General features: G+C 46.0%; 1 protein-coding gene across 1 annotated transcript in view; it reads right to left on the bottom strand.

Annotated features, from left to right (window-relative positions):
• Positions 1–5,366: 5,366 nt before the first annotated feature.
• Positions 5,367–27,024, bottom strand: part of Nup205 (nuclear pore complex protein Nup205) — a 30,519-nt gene continuing 8,861 nt past the window's right edge. The window contains exons 2-6 of the mRNA XM_075692580.1: positions 21,906–22,513; positions 19,113–19,293; positions 16,400–16,666; positions 11,298–11,525; positions 5,367–6,326 (exon numbers count right to left, since the gene is read on the bottom strand). Coding sequence (XP_075548695.1) covers positions 5,538–6,326; positions 11,298–11,525; positions 16,400–16,666; positions 19,113–19,293; positions 21,906–22,513 — 2,073 coding nt within the window. The 3' untranslated portion in view covers positions 5,367–5,537. The remainder of the gene's footprint in view (positions 6,327–11,297; positions 11,526–16,399; positions 16,667–19,112; positions 19,294–21,905; positions 22,514–27,024) is intronic.

The following is a 27,024-nucleotide window of genomic DNA, read 5'->3' as shown; positions in this document are numbered from 1 at the left end:
TCATATGCCTTTACTCAAATTCATCACGTAAACGTAATAACACTTCTGTTTTCACATTATCATATTCTGAGCACTCAACTATTAAAGGAGACATTCCATGGAATGGACCAGAAGGTATCCTGCTGAATCAATTTTGTCGGTTGCAAGGTGACGGTTGTGTCCTCCCTTCCAAATACACATGGTGAGGGTGGTCGTTGCACATCGAACATGTCGTAAGAGGCACAGTACAGCGAATTATACCATTTATTTGTTATAGTCTGTCTGGTTTGTCTGTAGTTCTTATAGAAAAATGTTGATTTTAACTGTATCCAAGTAGCCAACCTGAAAATTTTCCTGCCATGAGCCTTCAAAAGTGGCCAATTTGGTGCAAAGTAGCCAAACCTGGCAACTCTGGACATGTGTTTTATTATTTCAAATCATATTTCAAATGCCTGGTGTAGCCAGGCTGGTCACAAGCATAACATCGGTAGTACACAAAGGGCGCTAGCTCCTGCTGTATATAATGTCAATGTGCACCCAGGTGCGCTGTGTCTAGAATTCGAGAGCGGTTTTGTCAAACGATAAGCAATTGTTTCGTTGTTGCTATCTAAACTTTTGATAAGAGCTGTGAACTCCAAATCCAGTCCTAGGTCACCGTTTGAGATGCTGGTAGACTGCACCACCTTCGCAATCGGCCCACGAAAACGGTCAGATACCTGGCACAAAGAAAAACTGTCTACATTTGACAAGAATGCTTCGCATTAAAAGCCTTCAATTGTCCCACTAACATTAAGAAATTACCCTTAGTGCCTAGAAACCACCCAAGCTCACTGCAAACTTTCAGACTGCTGGTTCTTCCGCTTTCATGCAGTAATCAGTTACAAATTTGAGTTAAATTGTGGGGTTTAGCGTCCCAAAGCAGAAAGGCAAGCTACAAGGGACCCCGTAGTGGATAGCTCCGCATTAATTTTGACCACCGAGTGTTCTTTAACATGCACAGAGCACAAGCATTTTTTTTATTCTGCCACCAGTGGAATGTGTTCGTCGAAGCCAGGAGTAAAACCCACAACCTTGTGCCCAACAGCACGCCATAACCACTGAGCTACCATGGAGAGTACTGTTTACAAATTTTGGGAGCATGCCTGTGCTGCGTTGGGAGTTCACAGAGCAATTCCTTAATTTTTTGAAATTACAACAGGTTTTTATACTTTAGCCAAAGCTATCTTATAACTTACATCAGTATCTACACAAAATTTTCTCTAACCAATGCAACCAGTTTTTAACCTCAATATGTTTAGTCCTCTAGTAGCAAGTGCTTGAACATTGAGTCTCTCTACTTGAAAGTGGTATGCCAGAGACAATGGTAAAACACTCTGGTGTGGGATATTACCACCTGGTGCTGTAACACAGCTAAAAGGATTACTTTACACAAGTTGGGTATGGCTACTTACAAGTTGGAGAAAGGATAAAATTTACAGGTTTGCCAGTTTTTACACAAAGAAGGAGCTAGAATGGAACTAAACAATTGGCATATGTTATCAAAAAGGGCAGCCAGCCGAATCCTAACATCTATGTTGAAACCCAATGTGTAGCCAAGAGATAATCTACACAAGATTGCGAAATGCAGTTTTATGCTTTCTTGCAGTTTTTTCTTTTAATATATTCACAGCCAACTTGCCATTTGTATACAGCTTGTTTCCTGAGATCTCCTTTGCAGACACAGATATCCCGTTTTTAATCACTGGGTTCAATTAGTATAACCTTCTTGCACAAGTCCGATAGGAGTCAGAAAAATAGTCAACACCAATTTTTTGTACCCTTAGGCATGTAATAGTAGTATGTTTGGCTACTTATATATAGTTATAGGCTACTTATATATAAAGACTATTACAACACGGACAGATGCGAAGAACCATCTACACCATTTTAACATAACCTCGGTGGTAACCTCCATGTTCAGAACTGATTGATTGATTGATGTGTGGTATTTTATGGCGCAAGGGCCAGGTTTGACGAAAGAGCGCCATGACAAGTGGTAATGTTGCTGATGTATTGTGGGTGACGTGCACAATGAATTCATCATGGTAGATGTAATATGGCTGTAAAAGGGCCTAAAAACTTCCGCTGTAGTTGGCGTAGAATATATAGGTGCTAAAATAATGACGGTTACTAGGATGTGATGTGGGCTATGGCAATGGGCTTTCGTTAACACATGATGCAATAAAACATAACACTGACACCACAGTTTCAAGAGAGCCCTTGAATGCAGGGCTGTTAGTCGTGTGCTAAGAGTTGCCTGGCCAAATGATTTTCAGGTAGTCGGTTTCGGCTAAAAAATCTAAGACTGTTTGCAGATTAAAAGGCAATTCATCGCTAAAAAAAAAATGCAGGGTGAAGGGGTATATTCTCGCGATATACAGCAGGGAAATACTTTTCCCTCTCTGTTTCTATGGCAGGGCACTGAATAAGAACATGGATGACTATGAGACTATTGCCGCACTTATTACAAGTTGGAGGATCACCCCCAGTCAAGAGATAAGAGTGAGTATCGTATGTGTGGCCTATCCTTATTCGGCAAAGAAGTATTTCCTTGTACCGTGCTGTTTTCCCACTTATCCAATTCCCCAGTTTTGGTTTTACAATGTGAAGCTTATTCATTTCTTGTGTATCCCACTCACCTTGCCAATGATTCCTCAATTTACGGCGCAGAAAAGGCTTTAGGTCTGTGGCAGGGATGGGCGTATTTCCATCTTTGTTGCTAAAACTCACTGACGTAGCCATTTCGTCAGCAGCCACATTGCCTTCTATACCCCTGTGGCCAGGTACCCAGCATAAGACGATCACTTGGTTGCCCATATTTGCAGAGCACAACAAGGTATACAGTTCATTCAAAACGGAGTTCTTGTGTTTTCGTAGGCTAATTAGGGCTCTCACTACACTTAATGAGTCTGTGAAGACAATAGCCTTAGCGATATTTGTGAGCCGTATGTGTTGAATAGTCTTAAGTATAGCGTATGCTCCCGCTGTGGCACAACTGGACTGTGGCACAAGTGTAGCAGTAGTGATGACACAAGCTGAAGAATATAGGTGCACAAAACTTCGACTTCAGCTGAAAGAGCAGGTGCCTCCATCTTTTTGAAAATATACATATAGGTGAAGAGCAAAGGATGTATGCTAGACATACACAGCACTGAAAGGTAGCGGTTTCACTGACAGTGTGGAGCAGTAACACCAATAGATAATGCATTATTCACACAGCAACACGTGTTTCTTGTAATATAAGCTGCAAAGAGCAATTGAAGTAACTTGCAAGCACTCTGCTCACAATAACCACAGAATTTCTTTGCAACCTTAATTGCGTGTTTCAGCTTGTGCCATCAGCAATGCAGTATTCAACTTCATTGACCTTGTTGACGATGTGATGGAGTTGACGAGGCTTAATTCCCTACAGCAGATGAATCGCTGTCCAACATGACTATGTGGGGCTCTGCAACAATTCTGGCCCCCCGGAGTAGCTTACATGAAGTCAAGGCATATTAATCAAGTGTTTTTGTATTCTGCTCCTATCGATCACAGCTGCCACAAGCCGAGACTCAAACCCACAACTTCGCGCTTGTTCGCAGGGTGCCAATTTACAACTGTCTCGTGCGCCATGTTGTGCACCATAAAGGCTGCCTTGTGAACCATTGCTGTTTGCAGTACTCTGTGAATGGTTTCATGGCACAAGTGTTCAGTGTCGGTTCATGAATGCAAATGCCATCCATGTGCTACAGGCTGCCTCGCCTGCTCTGTAGCAGGCCATCATGACTTCAGAGCTGACAAGGAAAGCAAATCACAAACATGTACAGTCAGAACTCGTTGTAATGAAGTTGCAGCTGCCACTATAGTTACTTTGTTATATTGATATTCATTATAACCAATATCGAAGGAAAAAAAATCTGAGATTGCACTTACGCAAGATAAATCTGAGTGTGACATCGTACGTCGACACTGCCAGCCACCCAGCAATGGAGGTATTTTTGGTCGTTCACTCGGAGATAAAATCACTTTCGCAACATTCTGCGTGACTAGCAACTGACTTGGTGTAGATGGGCAACAAACAGCCCCATAGGTCTGCACACACACATGCACTCATTTCAAAGGCATGAGTGCGAGTGAGTGTGAGTGGAGGTGAGTGCCAGTGCGAGTGAGTGCTCGCGAGTGTGAGAGGAGGTGAGTACGAGATGCTGTCTGATGTGACTGGCACGCCGCTGCACAGCCGTTATCGCTGGGATCGGCCATACAGCACCGAGTGACCAATCCCAGCAATAACGGCTGTGCAGCGGCATGCCAGTCATGTCAAAGCCCAGCAAAACGATACCTGCCCGCTGACCAATCGATTGTGCACCAACACCACGCAGCATGACACGTGAACGCTACCTCACCTGCAAAAACCAATTCATTTGAAAAAAGACAATTGCAGTTGCTGACTGTTCAAGGTACATTGCAGCAAAGCTTATTGTGCTTTGGAGCACAGCTGCTATGGAGCACACATCTGGTCGGACACCAGAATGTGCGCAACTTACAAGCTGTGGCTGGAGCTACGGTTCGCTAGACGCATTCGTGCAAACGACGACAATGCGGTGGCTACGAACGTTAATTTGTGCAACACGCGCAATACGATCACTTTCGTGAGGTTTGACATGACTCGGCACCGGAAGCGTCAGCGTCTATGGGCAATAGCGTTTCTCGCTCGGTGCCGAGCACACTACCTCGGCCTTGTGCCAGGAACGCTGTTTTTCAGACACCAATGTGTTTGATGCTGAGTCATGCAAAAGCAATCGTATTCTGTAAAATGATTGACCGAGAAAGCCCATCTAGAATGCCTGCCTCCCAAGAAACATGCTTTGAACTGTGAGTGAGCAAATATTTGCTTTGCTATATCCGATATTGTGTAGGATCTTGTACTTTCAGTTTTGTTATAGCCATAGGTTAAACCATTGACGTAAACTGGCCAACCAATGTACCAAATTACTTCGTTATATCCGATAATTCGTTATATCCGTGTTCGTTATATTGAGGTTTGACTCTAATAGCCATCTGCTTTAGTAATATATCTGCTGCTCCATCAGCATCTTCACATCAAAGTTAGACTGTTTCTGAACAGCACAGACAATTCAGAGAATGCACTGGCAGTGCTCAAAAGCACAAATTAAAAAGAAAAACTGCACACATATCTGTGTTTAGGAAAGACAAATTGAAACACCCAGGCGAAAATGAAATCCAAGAACACAAGGCTGAATGTACCACTTGACTGGTGGCTGTGGATCTTCCATTCAGAAACAGTAGTTCAAACAAGCCTACCCACTTGAATTAATCTGACAGCCAGACATTTTTGTATTATACTATAACCGAATAAGTTCGTTTTATTCAGTGAAAAGCCATACTCCCCCCCTTAGCCCCCTATATTTATAAGAATAGGCACTTGCACAATAACTCTGAACACAGGCGCACAGTAACAGGCCTAAATAACAACACATGTGACGACACAGACAGCAGGACACCTCCTAACTGGAACCTCAAGTTGCTGGCACACTCAGTGCCATTCTTTGCAAACGGCGTACCAAGGCCTGGCAGAACTTCGACTGTGCATTCAATGGCTCGGCATAGTCAGTCAAGGCGGCATGTGCGTCCGGTCCTAGAGGGCTCTTGCGGTGTCCGCGCCACAGCAGGTAGACCGTGCGCTCAAGCAACTCTGTGTGAGCCTGTTCGCCACTGCCAGCCCATCGCCGTAGCAGGCGTGCCAGCAGGGCCTCGTCCGGTTGAGGTTCGTTTTCGCTACCTGCACAGGCCAGCACTAGTAGCGGCACAGCCAGCGAAGGTTCGTCGGTTGCCGTGGCCAGAAGTGTTAGTGCCTGCTGCCGCAGTGGGAGAGGCGGCGGCTGCCCCAAACGTGCCACCAGTTGCGCGGCCAGTGGGTCCCTCTGCACCAACAGGTCGGCCAGCACTTCACGGTGCGTGACCAACAATGATGCGCCCCAGCGGGGACCCAGTGTGGCCGACAGGGCCAGCAGCAGCCGAAGTGCTGACTTGCTACTGCTTTCTGTCACGGATAGCATGTCGCTCCTGAGGAACTCGGAAGCTGAGAGCTGTGAGTCCAGGCCAGCCTCGAGGAGTGTGCGTGCACCACCTGAAGCTGCGATGCGCATGAGCAGTGCCAGTCGCGCCTCGCGGAGGTGTGGCCGCGCAGCAGGACTAGCCACTACCAGCTGTGGCAGGTATCCGTCTCGTGCCAGATGTTCCAGCCAGAACCTGGCATCCAGTGACACCATGGCATCCAGCACGCACAGTGCGAGCATCTGTGTCACCTGTGGGCAGGATTTGCACCAAGTTGCAGTTCACACATACTGCGCACTAAAGAAACTTGACCTTCAACTTGCACACTGAAAGGGGGACACAACTGCCACATCACATGAGGTAAACATGAGGACCGGTGATAGAGTGACATGATCATGGGCACTGCACACAAGTACATCCTCTGCATGCATGGCTCAAATGTAGAGTTGAAGTGCAATAAAGATCGTGATCTGACCTCTATTAACTTGGAAAATCAGACCACTCGGACCTGCCATCTGGTCGCAGCAAATTTGTGTATTGATCAATGGTATCAGAAACTTGCTAATTTGGAGTTATTTAGCTATGCCCCAATTAATCCAGACAACCCCAAAAATGCGGTAAGCTCAGGTTGTAGTGTTGCGATGTGCTAAGTAGTGTAGTACGTTCCACCACAGCCTACAAGAGTACGGGGAACCCTGTAGGAGCCAAGCAGGAGCGCCATGTTGTTTTGCCTAGTAATATTGTACAGTCATGTGGTGTGCCTTGTGACTGCAGTTGCAGCAAGCACTTGCTACGGTTTGATTTAGTAAGAGACATGCAATGTGAAAAACATAGCAGAAGCCATGGGTAAGTAAATAATGATAAAGGTGCTTCAAGTGAGGACCACACACTAGCTAATGCTGGTGATGATGATGTAGCCGTTGTACTATGAAGCGGATGATCACATGAGTGGATTGGACCAAAAAGAAACTAAGAAAGGAAAGAAAAAGTCACTGTTCTCGGAAAAGTGCCCTACACACTGGGCTTCTTCGATTTGTCGTTCCAGACTGTCCAGGACTGTAAGGGATGGCTTGTCACTTCTGCTGATATTAGTTTATGCTGCCACCATTTTTCCAGATGTCACTTCGTAGTTTCTACCGCCCAGACAACTTCTTGAGTCTTTTTCAGCCCCAGTGCCATTGCCAACACCTCACCATAAGTGTCAATTGGAGGATAAAGAGGAGTGGTCCCGGTTTCATGGCCCATGAGTAATGCGGTACTGATGTGGGGGCAGTGGAGCACAATGTGCTGCAGTCTCTTTCAGTGTGAGAGCATTACTTGGCTCATTGTGTGACTCCGCTGTCATAAGAAAATCAGGCAGGAAAGCCGTGGCAGAAAACTGGCAGACAAATTGTGCCATCTTCATCAAACTTAAAAAAGAAGTAGCTGCGGTGAGGATTTGATTCTCTGCACCACCATTACTGCTACCAGTTCGTAGCCGAGCACGCTAACCACTGCACCACTGTTGCAGCGGGTGACAGTGATGAATACATTCGAGGCTGTGCACGTGGTTGGGCTCTGCCTGGCAGGCATTTCACTAGATGGAATATGATAGTTGCGCCGCCACTGTCGGCGGTATGGAGTCTTCAGTGTCCGAAGTTGAATCGCTCATGTCTGCATCATTAGGCGAGATAGCAAAGCGTGGCAGGAGGCATCAGTTTACTGCCGAATAAGTATGAGACCATCACAACGCAGCAAAACAATGTTCGCCACCCAAGCCCCCACAACTCGAAAGCAGTGCAAGTGACTGCAGAGCAAGCATGGCGAGCTGCAGTAAATGCAGCGAGGCAATTTGCCACAACATAAAACTGAGCGACATAACTCGGTGGCAAGTAATGCTCTCGCATTTACACATTGTAAGAATTGCTTAGGTGCCCCCATAGTTTTTTCATTGCTATACCTAGGACAGCTAGTGTCCAATCTTGGCGAGTACTTTGCTTTGAACACCATAGTGTCAACCATGGCGATTCTCACTTTGCACAGCAGGCCACTTCCTCTGTTGTTGTCACAGGGGGCTTCCCTGGAGATTGTGTTGTTCTTGCAGCTGTATAGCCCCAGCAATGACTAGCGCTCTGCGTCATTCCACTGCCTCTCCATCTGCACCATTTTCACCTGTATGCAAGTTTGCATATACCTCATTGATGACGTTGCCAGCCTGATCAACAAAACTCAGGACAAATTAATCGGGAAATGTGCATGTCAGCACACCTGTCTGAATGAAGACGTGTGTGTGCTTTGTATTCTAAATGAAGTCACATTCTGCAAAAGCTCCAATGCAATAGCATTAAGGGCCCTGCGTAGCAGAAAATACGGCGTCGGTGTATACGGCAAAATACGGCAAAATACGGCAATGTCCGTATGAAAAAAATCATCCCGAACCAAGCATCCTGATTCACGCTGGCCCCCCGCGTGGGGCATAGGCATTACTGAACTAACTGACTTTCTCAAAGTAAAATGCATCAAAAAATTCGTAAGGTGGGACTTATGCGTTACAACCTAAAGACATGATAGCGTCAGATTATAATTTGAATACATGAGAAAATAATTCTATTACGTGGAAACTCAACCACAAACTCCTTTTAAAGATGCCGTTTGAGGTCTGTCTTAGTAGGAGCGGTGCGTCCCGCTCGGTTCCTTGCAGCACCATCCAGATGGCGCATCCACAGCTCTACCCCCCGCCCCCTGTGAGCAGAAAAAAAAAAAGAACCAGAAAGCTCGCCTTTGTGCATAGCGTTCGCCACCAGTGTTTCCAGGAAAACATTACGGTTACATAAGCTGCAGTTGCTGGGAAGTGTGAGAAACGGTCAGGGATCTTTGAATGCTATGCATTCCACTCTTAAAGGCAAAGCTCAGGCATCCTCCAAATTTTTTTTTTTCAAATTATTCTCAATAGCTTGCATATACCCATTTCCTCAAGACAGAGAAAACTGTTTCTTCAAGGATTTCACACAATTCACAATGAATTTCTTCACTAAATGAAGCCACGTTGATGCCATAAACATTCCTTAGTCTCATGAAATTACGAATGAATGGGATTGTACTGTATTGCTTTCAGTGGGCATCAATTAGCAACAAAAGTAATTTGTGGGCAAAAAGGCGCACTTTCTACAGTGATGCAAACTATGCTGCTTCGTTACAGTCGGACACTAAAGCCGCTTTCGTGTCGGGCATTTGTGGCGCTCTGCACTTAGCGTGCTCCAAGGGTTGCACTAATTAATTGGTGGATGGCAAAATGCCTCTGAATTAACAAGAGTTTAATGCCATTAAATAATGCATATGCTTGCAGGAACCAAAGGGCAAGTTCAAATGAACAAGGGTTGAAGGTCAAATTAAGGAGGGTCAAAGTAATTGTTGTATCACATTGTGCACGCTGCGCAACCGGGAGCTAACTTCCTCCTTCATGATGGGAGCTGCACGCGGAGCGAGTTGTGGCCTGCGTCCCAGGCCTGAGGCAAGGGGCACTACATGCTCCTCAGCCAAAGTAACGAGATTTTGCCGTACAGTCAAACGTAGACTCAATGAAACCATAGTTTACAAAATTTTCTACTTATGGAAGTGCCTTTTGATTCCCTGACACAGAATCATTGAGTCCAGTGTATTTAAAGCCTCAAAGTAATAAAATAAACTCAGCGTTTTGCCAACTTTAACAATAATTTTTTGGGCCTCTTGAAGAGGCAGTGCAAGATGACAAAAACAGAAACCAGGAAAGATACAGGACAGTGCTGCATTCTTCTAGAGAACATTTTCTGGGAAACATGGGTAAAATATGAATATATTGAGTTTCAGTTAAGTGATGGACACCAGCAAACTGTTCAAGGGACACTGAAGGAAATACTAAGTCAAGCTAAAGTGATAGATTGGTGCTCAAGAATCTCTAAGGTGTCAATATTATCGCGAACAGAGCCTTAATAATCAAAAAATCAAGGTAAATGCAGGACATGATTAGAGACTCCCCCGGAACATTCAAGCACTTGTCTGATAACGAAAGCACTCGTCAGTTAAATTGTGTCATTAGTACTCAGTTACTCGTTGCAAAAAGCATCCTAGCATTGTATTATAAGAGGAAATAAAATGCTACTTGTCCAGCTCCATTTTACGTTTAGAAAAAAGAGCTACTTGAAATTACTGCTGACAACGATGCGGGCAGTCGAAAGGTTTCGTTTTCACCAGACTCTGTGCCGCCCATGCTTTCACATTTCAGTACTTTCCTGATCGCGTAGTGCTGCGCTGGTTTTGCTGGCTCGCCAAACTCACACAAACTGCAAGTAGCAGAGAATTCAACTTCCATCTGATGTTGTGGGATGTGCAAACGGTCTATGCCACATGACCAAAAAGTATTTCAGTACTTTCAGTACTTTCCTGATCGTGTAGTGCTGCGCTGGTTTTGCTGGCTCGCCAAACTGCAAGTAGCAGAGAATTCAACTTCCATCTGATGTCCTGGGATGCACAAACGGTCTACGCCACATGACCAAAAAGTATTTCAGTACTTTCCTGATCACGTAGTGCTGCGCTGGTTTTGCTGGCTCGCAAAACTCACACAAACTGCAAGTTGCAGAGAATTCAACTTCCATCTGATGTTGCAGGATGCGCAAACGGTCTACGCGACATGACCAAAAAGGCAGCTGCAGCGGCGAATCCGCCGCTGTGTCTTTGCTCGGTGCCGCCTCCTGTCGGGTGCCATTTTACTCACCGACGGCAGCAAAGGGCGGTGGTGGCGTATGCAACGTCACCACTTCCCTGGTTGGGGGGCAGGAGATCTGAATTTTGAGAAAGGTATTCGGACCCTTCAGATACAATTTTCTCGCAAACTAAGTATTTTCTTGGCACGAAACAAGCACTGCGAGGTTTCTGGAAAGGTATTTAAGCAGTCCACATTAATTTAGTATTTGCCTTCGGTGTCCCTTTAAGAAGGTTTGCCGTTCCCATGAAAGAACAAAAGATAAGTGTGTACGCAGGAAAAAATTACTGCTTTTTGATCATGAATAAATATACTAATGTTATTATTTACAAGTGTCTTAATTGTTGTTGATTTAGCAAAGTTCTTGATGTAATTAATTAATGCTTGGGTTCCACTGACTCGTTAAATCAAGGCGTAACTGTAAAGTGGAACAGGCTGAAATTATTTTTTTACACTATAGTGACACTGAACTACCAAAGCTGACGCTAGAACTCTAGCTTCATACCTCATGGGAGGCAGTGGCATCGCGGCAGAGCAGCTGCCGCAGGGGCTGTCCACACAACTGCACCAGCTGAGCCAATGCAACCCTCTCGCCGCTGCCACCTCGCCAGCCCAGCAGGAGGTGCTGCAGTGCTGCGTACAGGTGGGCGCGCAATCGCTGCTGCCCACTGCCGGACACCACCATGCTTTGGAGCAGTGACCGGGTCAGCGCCAATATAGACGTGGGCGACACCTGTGGAACAAAAAGGACGAGAAACACACCCGGACCACCATCAACTCTTTGTGGTCACACGCATTTACCCTATTCACGGTCGTTCTAGTTGGGAACTATTTCGCATAGTTTTATGCCACGCAGAAAAAGTGCTCGGGTAAACAAATGCACTTTAATTGATTTATTTAGGAAAGCTTATTTATTCCTGAGGCTCTGAACAGCACTAGCGCACTGCGCGGTAGCACTCGAAGCACTCACATGGGTGACGGCCAGGATCAGCACTGCAGGTTTCTCTTCGTCACTTTCTTCTAAAGTGCTTTCCTCTGAGGGCATTTACTGACCATATGAAAGCAAGATATATTCATCAAAAGCACTAAAATCATCTTCTGATTCACTGAACTCGCATTAATTTCATCCATAAAACGCACGCACTGAAAACATCGCCATCATGTTGGCGCTTCACGCCACAAGTTACCTGAATATCCCTCCGAGCACGGAAGATGGAAAAGAAAGAGAAGCTGCTCTCGCTCGGAGACATTGCAAAGCGTACTTATTGGTTGATACAGTCCCCGATGGTGGTGCTACCAACCCAAACAACCAGCTAATGTAAGTATGCGTGCCTGTCGGGGACCTCCCAACATCTCACCACAATGGATATTTTTTCAACTCAGGAGCTCAATATATGACCGTAAAGGGTTAAAGCATGCTGTGCTTCTTAGCTTTGCCGTCAGCGTCTACCTATAGGCAGTATCAGAGGGGACCCATGAACACAACAAAAACAGTTTTGAATTTGGGGAAAGGTCACCAAGAATCCAAATACAAATCTTGGCAAACCTGTGCGACTTTGCAGAGCTGATCAAAGATAAAGCTGTCACACTTTCTTTCTGAAGAGCATCACGTCACCATAATGGACCACGCCCTCTGAACACTGGGCCTTTTTCTGATTATCCACTTTTTGAGTGGTACTATCTTGGCCGACCACTTTTGGGGATATGGTCATTTTCATGAAATTTTGCATTGCTCAGCACCAGACAATTGTTGCCTACTATCAACAGTGCTCTTCGCGCAGAGCCTAGCTGTACCAAGTCATGTCAACGTGATCGTACGCCAAAATGTAATTAACTGAAGATATTGCCCCTAGCTTCTATATGATCTTGATGATCTTTCAAGTTTGCCTTTGCGTACCTGCATATGTTGCACATCTGCCTTTGTTACGCACGCCCCATACGGTACGCCACTCTCCCTTCCACCTCTCCGATGTCGACTTCGCATATCGGAGGGGTGGAAGAGAGGTGGAAGAGAGGTACGCAAGGTAACCAATGCCTCCAGCAATGAAGGCGTGCCATGCGGAGTACGAGGCACAAAGGAGGGTGTGGTGAAGGCGTTGGAAATGCAGGCAGGTGCAGCGGCTTGCAATTTTTTTTCTTTTCATTGATCTTTTTCTTTTTAGCACAGATACTCAGTAGCCATATTTAATTGTTATAGCCAATAATGCAAGATGGGAACATTTTAGTAAGTGGTTTATGTTACCAGAGAACATGCACAAGGGTTCACAGTGAGGCAGCTAGCTGTTCATTGTTACATCTGAGTACAGCTCAGGCCACTTACAACGTCACCGCTTATAGTGCAGGACCAGATATTAATGTGGGCTTCCTGAGCCCATTTATTTTCCCATAGAATTCAATGCACATGCATAACGCTTATAATGCAGTCATGTGAGATGAAATACCGGTTATATAGTGAAACCTTGTTACTACGAACACCGCATTAATGAACTTTTCAGAGTAACAAACTTTTGCGAAATCCCCTGCTGATTTCTTATATTTTCAATTTTATTATTTATTATTTTATAAATTTATTATTTCAATATTGTTATTATATTGTTATATTATAATATTCATATTATTTAAATTTTATTATTTCAATATTTCAGTACTACGAACTTCACAATACCAAACTTTTCAGAATAATGAATGTTATTCAGTTGAATGTTAACAATGCCTCAGCACTACAAACTAATATTCAGAAATATCGGAATTGTTAGATATCTGCATAACCTTCACGGCAGTAGAAACCGCAGGCTAGCAGACAAGAAGACGCTGATAGCAAATTCCGTGGTACATGGGGTCGGAAAACTCAAGATGACGCCTATGAAAAAGAAAATGGGGGCGGGAAAAAAAAATTGTTTTCTTGAAATCTACTATGGAGAGGACGACGCATCAGGTCTTATGAGTGCGTGCTCCGTAAAGAAAAGTGTCGCCTAGCAATAGAGGTGCATCTTTTCCTTCTTTCACCCTTCTTTCTGCACACATAAATTTTTCTGACGCTTCTTTCTGCGGCCGCACTAGCTACACGTGCGGATAAATGTGACCTCCGTACTTGCAGGGATTACACATGGTCACCCTTTGCACTTTCCGGAGGGTGTCACTTATGCTCGCTTGTGCTTTTACATAGTTCAGGTCGCTGCCTTCAGTGAAACAGTTGCAATGCCGACGGCAAGGAATGTGAAAAACAAACAAACAGCAAACCATAAGATGCCAACAAACAAACACAGTAAGGGCAGCATAGGGAAATTACTTGTAAGGTCGCTGCCTTCAGTGAAACAGTTGCAATGCCGACGGCAAGGAATGTGAAAAACAAACAAACAGCAAACCATAAGATGCCAACAAACAAACACAGTAAGGGCAGCATAGGGAAATTACTTGTACTTACTTATTGAATTAAAGAAATGATAAATAAATGGAAATAAAGATGGATGAAAAAGCAAACGGCCTAGGTGGGATACAAGCCCATGTCTTCACAACTGGGCTACCACGGCACCATCTTCCCGTCCACTTTGTGGGGTATTTACTGTATGTTTTACTACTAGAACTAACCCTGAGAGTATTAGCTGGCGCCACCACTCACAAACCTTGGCGGTGGATGTGGAACGTCCTTTCTGCCGCAGGTGTCACGAGTATGTGATCTATTTAGGTGACGAAAACTGTTCAATAAACCCACACATGCTACTTGAAGGCATTAATGTTGCCGGATTCGAGACCCTCGCTATGTAATGAACGAGATGAAAGGGAACCAAGGGGCCCGGGGTTAGTTCTAGTAGTTAAACATAACTACAGTTGAACTCACTTATAACAATATTCAAGTGCCCCGAAAATCCCATTGTTATAACCGATGACTGTTATAACCGGGTTGCATGAAAAAATCAAAATAGGGGGATGGCAGAGCTGATGTGAGAAAACTATAATGGTGGGGAGGCCAGTGCCCCTCCCCACCACCTTCCTATCCCCGTCTGCTAATGGTGCTCACTCATTTAACTGCTCCTTGGGAGCTCCGATCGCATGTAACAAGCCGCGGCTGTCAGCTGCTTTAAAGAATGGCACTGCTATAACAACTGCAAAGAGGGTGGCAAGCGATCTGCGAGTACCGCGGAGGCATCACCTTGGTGGCTCCAAAAGGGGCCTTTTAAAGAATGCTAGAAGGTTGCCCCGGCAACCTGTAAGCTTGAGAAATCCAGCAGAAGAAATGCTGAGGTGAGATTGCCAGAAGCATCTCGCCACATACTTTTCACTGGCTTGCACGAGAAAACCCTATGTCCACCAGCCTTGCATGCTTTACGCGAAGCTCACCGACCTCCTTCTCCAAGGCATCCAGGTGCTCCGTGTAGTGCAGCGGAAGGTTTCTCGTGAAAACGAAGCCCTGGAGTGACTTAATGATCTGCCGCGCCTCCACTGAGGACAAAGTTTAAGCAGCCTGCCCTACCGCATCATCACTGCCGTCATCGCTATCTGATGCAAGCACATTCGTGACAATCCCCTCGGTTAGAAGCATTTAGTTTCCAAATCTACAGCCGTGCGCTTTCTTTTCACTGGCAATGTCATGCATTGCCGATGATCAGCGGGCGCATCAGTCATCTTTCGTTTTGGTGGCGAGTCAAACTAACTGTTGATCAAAGGAGGCTGAGAAACCGCATGGTCAGGAACGATTTCGACGCAACCAACAAAGACGAATGCGAGTGATTAAGCTGTTTACAGAACTGCGCTGAATGAAGAGCTAGTGAGCAACATGCAAGCAACCTGCGAGCAGCGCAGTTGGCGCGATCTATTTGTGTTTCGGAGGGTAGGGCGGCTTAGTGCTATGAGCGCAGCCCATTTGTATTCGGAGGGTTGGAAGGGCGACAGGAGCGAGGCACGCGCAGATGGCTGGAAAATGAGTGTGCAGCGGGTGTTAAAGCAGCGGCCCATTGCGCAGCGGCTCGAATTTCTTTTCTTTTTTTCTCTTCAAGGATTTCATATTTCACTACCTTTCGGCTCGGACACCCAGCAGCCAGACTTCATCGCTATTACCGATAATGCGGCATCGGGGCAGTAAGCGAGTTATTTCACCATGGAAAAAATACAAAAGTTGACGGTGCAGCAGCTTCTCATTGTTACAACCGATATAGTGTTAAAACCGGTATTGTTATAAGTGGGTTCGACTGTATATCGAATTTAGTGGTGAACAGAAGTTCAGTGTACGCGTAATACATTGTTATACTTTGGCATGAGATTTTCAAGGAGAGCTTACAACTGTTCCATAGACGATAATTTGATATATCCATGTTTGATCTATCTGGGATAGACTGTAGTGTGGAAATTCGAGACTCCAGTGACTTACGTTATCAGTTATTTATGCTGTATTGTTAAAACTATTAATGCTATTAAGTGGGCTTGTCTGTACTTCTTTCTGTCTAATTAATATGCTTGGATGTATGTCCCCGCTGCTCTTATCGTCCAAGCCAGCTATAAAAATGGAATTTTTTGGGCATTTGAATATTGTTATAAGTGGGTTCGACTGCACTCAATATGATTCAATTAGAAAATCTCTCTATATTTGAACACACCTACAAAAGAACCAACCTGATCGGTGGTCGTGAGGCTTCCCTGGCGCAGAGCGGCCACAATGAGTAGTAGCAGCTCGGCTGCAGGTCCTTGCTCATTTAATGTTCGCGACGGCACCAGGAGTTCGTGTGCAAGCTCTAGCAACAGCTGGGCATCCAGCTGGGATGCCCAGCACACCACCAGCACCGAGGAGAGCTGCTGCCAGGCATTAAATGCTTGGCGTGAAACGTAGGCACGCTCATGCTCCGCGTTTCGCTCTAGCGCAGCTTGCAGCACCGCCTTCACCTGCAATGTAATCCAAACAGTCAGCTCTTATTCACGCTTCACAATAATCAGAGTCCTAACCGTTATAACCACCAGTCTAGCTTTTGACTGGCTGATTAATTCAATCAATTTATTGCTACACTTGGGGATATTCTAAATGTACAAAGAATAAACACAGACATACAGAGATCATCATCAGCATCATCATCATCAGGCTATGCCTTTATGCTTGCTTGTAGGACGAAAGCCCCCTCTCAGCAATCTGCAATTACCTCTGTCTTGCATCAGCTGATTCCATCCTATGCACACAAATTTCCTCATTTCATCATGTCGCCTAGCTCTGTGCTGTGTTCTACTGTGTTTTCTTTCCCTTGGTACCCATTTTGCAACTCTAATAGAACAATGGTTACCTGTTCTATGCATTACATCACCACATCGTCCACATCGAGGCGCAGTTTTGCCGTCACCATCTCAGGCGACCAAGTACAACAACATCGTGAGTGCACTTAACCCGACCACTGCAGCTTTGGTCTGCAAAATTTTGCTAGCTCCTCTGCCCGATGATCAGGACGACACCTTTAAGCGTGAGTTACTATGGCGCACCACCGACTCTGAGTCACGAGAGATTTAACAGCTCCTCTAATCGGAGGAACTTGGTGACACAAAACCGACTGCGCTGCTGTGTCACATGACACAACTCCTGGGAACCTGTCCATCATCAGCAGACTTGAAAATCCTTCGGGAGATCTTCTTCCAGTGACTACCGAACTAGGTACGCATGATTTTATGTGCCTCACCTACTACGACATCTGTCGACGCCTTAGCGACAATGACAGACCAGATTATGGAGTCATTCCATCCTGTGATATCCGCTGTTGACCGTTGTAATGCACCCATGGCAACAAGACCTCAGTTACAGCACAACTTTGACAAACTCGACAGTTCAAGCACGCACCTTGCTGTGCAAGTAGAGGAACTAACGAACAAGTTGGCTGCCTTACACTTTCGTGCGAACAACCATCAGCAGCGGCATCGCTCGCATGACCAAAATGTGTCACACCCTCTGTCTCCCTTTATTTGTTGCTATCACACTATCGCTCTTCTGAGAGCTGCGTTTGACATGAAGGCTTCGACACGTCGGACGAGACCTTTGAGGCCACTTGCCCGGAGGTCGATGGCCCCTTCTGCTGGAGTGACAGAGCAGCGCTTTCTGCAACCACTGGGAGGGAGATGGCGTCACTGCCGGTTCACTGCATGTGGGCCGGACAGCCACCGGAGGCCGTTGTCACTGCCCCCTGAAGCGTCACATCGACAAAGGTGTTCTTTGGCAGGCAGTATACCCGCCTGCATGCTTCCTTAAAACTTACGTATTCCTTTACTTTGACTGTTAAAATTTCCTTTTCTTTTTTCCAGGGTGGTCATGACCGCGAGTATACAGCGTGCTCCCTATCACAAGTTACACAGTGGAGAGAGTTTTCACAAGATTCAGAGGTGTGCCTATGAGCACTGCATTTCGCACAGGCTTGGCGGCCTCGGCAGCTCTGTGAACTGCAGCCGAAACGCTGGCATTTGAAACGTCGGAGGGAATTTGGCACGTGTGGCCTAACACAAATATTGATGTACCTGGCCTCAACGGAGTTGGGCAGAACACTTGAGCCGAAAGTATCAGGTGCTTGGCCTGGATTTCCTTGTCGTCACACCTCATTTTAATTCGTTTAATGTTGATGACGTTCTGCTCGCTGAAGACCTCCAGTTCAGCTTCAGTCAGCTCCAGCTGATCATCATCTGAGACAACACCACGGGTGGTATTCACAGCACAGTGCGGGGTTACTGTTACTTGGGCATCCCCATATGACACTAGATTGGGTAGTTTTTCATATTGTTTCTGGTTACGAAGCTCCAAAAGGAGACCACCACTTGCCATCCAGGATGCTTTATAATCTGTACCAAAAATTTCGGTAAGAGACTTAGAAATGAGGAATGGCAAGATTGTTCCCATTGGCTTGTATGGTTTTCCAGGGTGAATAACATGGAAACAGGGGGAAGATTCCGTTTGATGACCAAAAAACTCGAAGACTTCATCCGTGTGCCCCCTCTTCAAGGAGCGATCAGGTCACAGGGCTCCGATGGTCATGCAATACGACAATGACACTATACACGGACAAAGAATTTTAGTAGTGTTATTCTGGCTTTGTTAACGATATAAGAACAAGCTTATTGTTACGATAAAGCTTAGTATACCTGTTAACAAATGTTAAAGACCCACAGGAGTGCATAGAAATGACCAATCAAATGTGTGCCATCAGGCTTCATATCATGGTTATGGATTCTTCGATTATCCACTGAAAAAAAAAAAAACATGCACACAAGAGGCAAGTTATATGTTGCTCCTCTAGGATTGTTTGCAAACAGGTTTCAGCTGATAGATGCATGCTACTTTGCAATGACCCTCATGAGTACCACTGACCTCCTGCTGGACCCTTTCCTTGCTGTTGACGGCCAGCAGTGCATGGCTGTCCTCAAGCAGTCGCTGGTGAAGTGCCGCCACATCAACCTTGCGGGGACCGCCCAATGGGTCACGCTGCTCTAATGATGACAGAAGAGACTCAACCTGCGATGTTTCCAGCAGATCCCAAGATGTGCCGCTTCTGGAACACCAATGCATGAAACATCAACAAGACCATCCTTGACATAGTTCCACCACACAACGAGCAGCCACCCTTAGTGTTTCATTTTAAGCTACTAATATGTACCACATTCTAATTCCCTTCGAGCGCTGCGTGTGCAATTGTGCACTCCTAGGAAACACCTCAAAATTGGAAGAAGCAATTAAAATAATGATTTAAATATGTGAAGTATATCCGGAGATACTTCTGATCCTATCTGTGCTCGAAAATTTATTTACGTGTGCCGAGTGTATCACTGAAAAGAGTTATAAGATGCAAGTGTGTGTGTTTGCTGCAATGTTAGTATGTTGCCATTTAGAAAGGTTCTCTTTTTTTGTTCTTTGTGACCATATCGGTTTGCACTCAGTGAATTGCTGAAGATTGCCATTTTCCAGTCCCAATACACATGAAGTTGTTGATACGATTCTTGTGCCTCAAGTGCTTCTTATAATTCAGATGTGGAGTCAATATTTGTAACACAACGAAATTCAACGAACTAAAAATTTGTTCAGCTGTTACAGTAAAAGATTGTTAATTTGAATTCTGCAGGGATGTTACAAAAATTCAAATTATACAAGATTCGAACTAATGAAAGTTGGAGAAAAAAAATAGCTCGGTGCAGGTGCGTATATAGTCCGACGTGGCGCGAGCATGCACACACACGCTACGTCATGTTGGTGTGAACAACGTCTATACTTCGAAGCACTGGCACAGCCAACGTGGTCCAACGTGCCCAACATCGAGATCGTTCTTGCGCCATCCGCACATTCGTCGTGCCGACTGGCACGGAGAAAAAACAAATGTCACAGTTTCGCCCAAAAAGCGAAGCATCAATTGCGATACCAAATTAGTAGATAGCTTTATGAAGTAAGGATAGTAGTTTTATCGGCCGTATAAATTTGTAAACATGCGCTTACTAACTAAATTAACAAGTATAGTGTCACGCGTGCACAGGTAAACATGAACACATCTCGCTCTATGACCACGGAAACTCACTGGAGTGAGGAATCGCGGCAGTAGCAGCGAGCGAATTGACCTTCGGACAGCTCTCGCTGCAACGCGAACGAAACGTAGGAAGCACATCGCATACAAAGCTACCGGCACCATGCACAACCTGCAAACATTGCGGATCACTTTCAAGATACGGCACCCGCATGGCCGCACCGTAAGCAGCCGCCTAAGGTCAGGGACCTTACAGCCACCGGAGAAGAATGTCCCCTCCCTCCTTCCCTTTGCCTTACCTCCGTGCCTCATGCGCGACAGGAGAGAGCGCACATCCGTCCCGCGTTCCTCGCTCGCGCACGCGAGACTGAGCTGCGTATGCAGGCTCACCCTCGCACACTTTTTCTCGCACATATGGCGCACGGTGATGATTTTATCACCCTTGAGCTTTGTACGGAACCTCGGGGGAGAGAAGCGACCTGCAACAGTAGCGTTGGCCATGCCTGGCCAGGCACAAACGCGTCTCTCTCCAGTCAGGCCTAAACGAAGGGCCGCGGATAGAAAAAGCAAAGTCGCACGGTGACGCTAGCGTCGCCAACATGCTCCAGCACATTAGCACTCTCCCCATCCACGATGGCGCAGAGTTCTAATTATCAGTGACGATGCGGATTTCAGTGTGAATTAGCGGGATATGTTACATATTGCTTTCAATACATTGTGGCACGGACCACGGCAGCTGCTTTGAATTATCCTAAATTTCGAATTAACGAGTTGTGAATTAACAAGCTTTTACTGTACTTGTCTTTAATGATAATGAAGAGCAAGGAAACATGCTCAATCTGAATATTAAACAAGTGAATTAGATTGTGCCTAAAAGGGTTATTTGAGTAAAGGTTGGCAGTGAATGAAGGTCGATCCTTCAAATTAGAATTCACATGATATGAAAAAAAAAATTGCCTGCCTTGATAATATATTTTGTTCTCCCTAACATGAAGGGACCTTGAACATCCATTACCCGAGCAGATGTTCAGCCCAAAAGAGGTTCGCTGGCTCTATGGGAAGGAAGCAACAGTCACAGGAGTCTTCAGCTCATCAAAGGATTATGCTTAATAGCCGTCTTCACCAAAAGTATACTGTAGGTCTGCGCAGGAAGAAAAATTCGAAGAATGACAATTCTCAGTTTTATGGGGATTTGACAGAAAACCTGAACTGAAGGTAGTCGCATAAAGGCGGATGGCACATGTTGTGGCTGCACCTGTACAACTATTTTCACTGCAGTCACGTTACATACTTCCTGGCTTCATTTTTACTCTGACAATAAACTATACAACTAGCTTTTGCTTCAGTGAAATTAGGTCCCAAGATCTGTCCTCTGCTGAAGGGGGAGAGAGGCAAGATAAAGAAGTTGGCTATGCCATCGCAACAATCGTTTTCAAGAGTTTTAGTGGTGTGGACCAATGATCTGGCACTGTGACTACCTCACGCTGGTTGATCGCAACTGCAGATGGACCTCCTTTCATCACAATTACGAGTTGGCCCTCCTTTCTTGGACAAAACTTTTGGAGATACCTACTGTATCTACTGCCAATCTACTGTATCACAAACTTTACAACAGAAATGCTTAGTAAATAAAGAATGAGAAATGGGCATGCCTCTTGGCAGCAGAGGTAGAAGGCGGCGGCTTGGTGCCATCCAGCATGCGCAGCAGCAGCCGGTCCAGCAACAGTAACCGCACCAAGCGCTGTCCATGTGAGCGGGGCCCGTGCTTGGCTGCCAGGCGCAACTCAAGTGCCAGCAGCCGCACAAACCAGGCTTGGGCCAACGGCGGCGGCCATGATGGCAACAGCTCCAGGTGCCGAGTAAAGAAGTCCCGCGATGAGCGCAAGAAGCGCATTGCAGTGTCCCCGCCACATGCTGGCCGGATGCACAGTGCCCAGAGCAGCTGGTAGCCGAGTGCGAGCAGTGCACCACTCCCGTTGCTTCTGCTGCTGCCACGGTGTGGCGGCGGCCGTTCTAGCAGTGCCAGCAAGGCGTGCAGGCAGGTGCGTGCCTGGCCTCCTACTCCAGGCTCCTGCAGCGAGGCAGTGTGCTCGGCACCCCCCAGCAGCAGGAGCTGTGCTAGGCCAGAGCCCGGCTGCTCGGGAGGCTGCTGCTGTAGACACACTAGCAGGAGCTGTAGCAGCATCCCTGCTGTGGCCGCTCGCACCTCATCAGGGGACCAAGTGTCCTCGTGGCCAACGGGTAGCTCTAAGCTGGGAACCTGGATGAGTGTGAAACCAGAGAGATTCAATGCAAGTTGAAACAAGGACACAAGAACTACTAACAAAAGACAAGTGCTGACTGACAGTGCTAGTCTCGTGGTGGATGTTTTACAGTGTCCTTAATTCAGTTGTGTTGTTGCAGCTTACATCAAAAACAAACCAACTACCTCTCACCAAGATGGTATTATTACGCAGAGCTTCATGCTAGCATATGAATGGGTCTCTGGAACATGTTTCAAGTTCCTTTTGAAGCTGCAGTGGTGAATGAATCGAAATAAAAGCATAAGGCTTCCAGTGTGGTGCAAATTCATGCCTGTTCCCTTGTAGTATAGGTGAAGAATTTACTCAGCAAAGCTAAAAGGCTCTGAGATTAAGAATTCAATGCTCCTAAGAGGCTTCAGAAGCTTGAGAAAACTCAGTGGTGCCTTGTGTTCACAAAGGTCTGGAGTGTGTTAGCATCAAAGACCAACTACAACGAAATTTAAAGGTAAAAAAATGAAAATAAAAACTTCACCTAGAGCAGCCTTGGTACAATATTTTGTTTGAAATGTAGTCGACACGTCACTAAAGGCTCACAATAGTAAAAGTTTTTGATACGGATACTGGAAAGAAAAAAAATGTCACCAAAAGCGATGCCTAACTTAGTATCATAGTACTGATAACCAAAAGCAGGTCAAAAGCCTAATGCAACGAAAACTGACCTACTTGGCAGTTACGCTGGTGCACGCACGAAATGAAGGTGTAATTAATGGTGGCACAGAGTGCTCAATTATGAGACCTTATCACGCAGTGATCTCACATGCTTTATGCTCCCCCGATGATGAGGGAGGCGTAAGCTATCATATGACTCATGGATGCCTTCTAAGGGGCTGCTTTGGCAAAAGCGATCCAGAAGAAATCATTTAAACATCATCTTCCCTCTTTTTGAAGGCTCCCTGAAACAGTTTGCACAAATTTTGTAGATGCGTAGGGTACAGCTACAGTAAAACATTCACACCGCAATTTAAGTGAAGTGTTTCATATTAAGAGAGCTACAGATGATTACAAGTCACCTTCCTCCCTAGCTATGCTTTTTCACCACAACACAATCACCGAAAGGCTGGGGCTAAGCTCAGTATTCCCTCACTCTGCGACATGATGTGACGTCGCGACGTCTACTTATGGTGTCTTGAAGCCAACGTGCGAAGCCTCTCCAACCTCTCCGCAAGCCTCCTGGCTGTTGATCCCCAGCTAGAGCTATCAAGCAGTCTGCGTTTTGAGGGTTGTATTGCAGTGCCGAGTGTGTACTGTATTCTAGTAAACACAGGCGAGCTGGGTGTTCTGACAGATGGGAAGAGGCATAAACTAAAGTTCCTCCATGCTACTACTGCTGAGATGAAGGTACTTTAGCATAAATGAGAGCAGCCTGTATTGTGCAGCTACCTGGTGGTGCAGAGATTAGCCTGCCAAACACAAAGCTAATATTGCTGTAACCAAGTCTAAAAACATTTTAGACACTTAAAGGGACAATAAAGGCAAATACTAAGTCGACGTGGCAAGTTTAAATATTCTTCCAGAAACCTCGGAACGCTTGCTTCGTGCCAAGAAAAGACTTAGTTTACAAGAAAATTGCACCTGAAGAGTCCGAATACCTCTATCGCACTTCAACTCTCCCACCACACAGCCAGGGGAGCGGCGATGTTCAATATGCCATCACCGCACTTTGCAGCCATCAGTGAGTAAAACGGCACACGACAGATGGTGGTACCGGGCATCCTGTCACATCACATGGATGTTGAAGTTTGTGCGAGTTTCGTGAGCCAGCAAAACCAGTGCAGCACTATGCGATAACTACTGAAACGTGAAAGCGTCGGCAGCGGTAGGCGGCGGGGAGTCGAATGTTTTTCCAGGGCTCCGTGGCAGCGACGAAATTATATGTTTTTTGTGCATGCTTTGAGCTTGCTTCTGTTCTTGATTTGCTGATTTTTTAAGCCTTTAAATAACAATAGGGTAGTTTTCCTTTGTTTCTATTTTTTTTTCATTGTGCGGGTGTGTTTCGTGTATATTTGGTTTTGCAGGATAGTCAGAGCATCCTTTTGCACCACGTGCTTCAACACGTATAACCGGGTGGGATGTTAAGTCTTTATAGCCTTTAAATAGTAGCTTGGAAGTGGCAAAACTAATAGCAATTAGTTGTTTTACTGTGTGCTTTGGTGCCTGGAATATTGCTTTTGTAAGAAAGTGAGAGCATGGCCACGTGGTTGAACACGTGCGAACATGTGTCATACCTCAAGTCTGTGCAGCATTGATTGCTTTTAAAACACTGGCTAAAATTACCTTGCGGCATTTAAAAAATTTAGATTCTGTGCGTATCGGTTTTTGCTACAAGGCAGATGTTCTGAAAGCTTTGGTACTGGCATTAGAAAAAGCCATGCAATACTTGGCAAAAAAGAAAGGAAAGCGTGCAGTGTACAGGCAGTCCCTCAAGTCAGACGAGGGGACGGATGAGAATGGAGAGGGAATCGAGTCAATCGGCAGACACTGTGATGTCGATGCTAGGCTGAAGAAAATGGAGGCTTCCCAGGATGAGCTTGTCAAACAGGTTGAAGAGCTCAAAAATTAGCTAAATATGGAACATGATGAACATATGAACACGGAAGGCGGTGGAAAAGACTTCAAGCAGCCGAGGAAAAGCTGAACAGGGCCGCCATTGTGAACGAGAATGGTCATGACAATGGAATGCAGTTTCCTAACGTGACAGCAGAGGGAGCATCAGCAAAGCACGTGGAATGCGTGCAATGGGGAAGGGGAGTAGCTGGAAAGAACGGCACCTACCTTGAGGCCACCACACAAAAAAAGCAGGATTTCAGGGGTCAATGCCCCTTGTCAAGTCCAAATCATGTGGAAAAAGATAACAAAGGGAAGCAGGGAGAGGCCTCGGTGATAGAAGAGAGTGAAATGGCGATTATCGCCGGAAGTTCAAACCTGGCTAGGTGCTCGGAATTGTGGAGAGGGTGAAAGGCAATAAAGGAGTGGTGGTAGGGACATTTCCAGGATGGAGACTGAATTCTGTCATGGAGTGAGCAAAAGCAAGGCTCGCGGAAAATGCCCATGTCTGCAACCTTGTCATAATAGCAGGTGGTCTAAATGACGTCTTAAACAGGAAAGGGACAGGACTAGCCCAGCACTCGGCGAAGGGGCTGACGACTTGCACGAGATGGCAAGTCAGGTGCAGATCGTGGCGTGCACAGTGCCGGAGGTGCCTGTATGTAGCAGTCACGTACAAAGAGCCGTAGTGGCTGCTAATGAGGCGATATGGAAAATGAGACGAGAGAAAGGTTTTCGAGGTTGTCGAAGTAAACAGGGAAGTGAGAAGGTGTGGTGGTTTTGTACGAGACAGGATCCACTTCAATTGCAGGCTTGGATGAGAAGTGGGCTGGCGACTTGCTGGTCGCATTGTTGCTTTTTTAGGGAGCCCACGGGCACTCAGGAGGCCAGAGTAGGTAGTAACGGAGCAGATCCCCTAGGGGAACCTCAGGATAGCATCGCCGTTAATAACAGAAAAAGGAAGAAAGCAAGAAAGAGAGCTCGCCATGCAATAAGCTACATAAACATGCAGGGCAGCAGAAGAAAGAAAAAGTGGGCAGAGATTGAGGAGCAGTTAAATAGAGAACAAATAGGGGTGCATGCGGTATTATGTCTCAACACTACAAAGGCGTTAATTGGACATTTGCCACGTGTCAAAGCACCGCACCTCCTATCCAGACGACAATGCAGCGTAGACACTGATGGTTGAAGGGCACTCACCCCACCATTACCTAGAAACCTGAGCAAAGGATGAAAAAGAGGGAACTGCGACAACGAAATGAGAGGCACGGTTAATTAGGCGAGTCAAATCACCACCCAACCCCCAGCACTTATCCAGCTGTCAAGGCAGTGTGTGAACCGGGTGTTGCAGAGTCCCACGAAAGGCACTCATCCTACCCTTTACCTGGCAGCCTGAGCAAAGAAGAAAGGGGGGAAGGCAACGATGAATGCACTAGGTGTTACCGGTTGATTTCTTTCCACAGATTACAAACCAGTTTCTTCAGAGGCAGAGTTACTGCGGGTTATTGCGAGCATGGCCATCCCAACGGAGTTGACGATGGTGATTTGCTGCTAGAGAGCCTTCAGATTCCCTAGTCTAGGGAAGACAACAATATTAAAAGAAATGTTTTCGAGAGTGAGGACACAGGGTCCTGATGTGAACTGAGACGTTTAACTTGCTCCTGGATGGAGCGGGCTTCTGTATTGAAGCCATGTGATTAAGCCAATAAGCCCTTTTCCCTTCATTTTCTACAACTTGACGTAGTGGTCGATGGGCTTGGTGGATTCCATGCCCTGAACGCCACCCTATTCGCAACAGCAGTTGCAGAAACACACCTTAGAGACTCAGAAGAGCCGCCAGTGATTGAAAATTATGTTTGGGAAGGGTGCAACAGAACCAAGTAGGAAAGAGAGGGAATCGGAATGCTCATCCATCAGGGAGAGA

This window comes from Dermacentor variabilis, chromosome 5 (genome assembly GCF_050947875.1).
Source record: "Dermacentor variabilis isolate Ectoservices chromosome 5, ASM5094787v1, whole genome shotgun sequence".
NCBI lineage: Eukaryota > Metazoa > Arthropoda > Arachnida > Ixodida > Ixodidae > Dermacentor > Dermacentor variabilis.
Note: the sequence above shows the minus strand (reverse complement) of the source record. Positions and strands in the feature narration are given on the sequence as shown.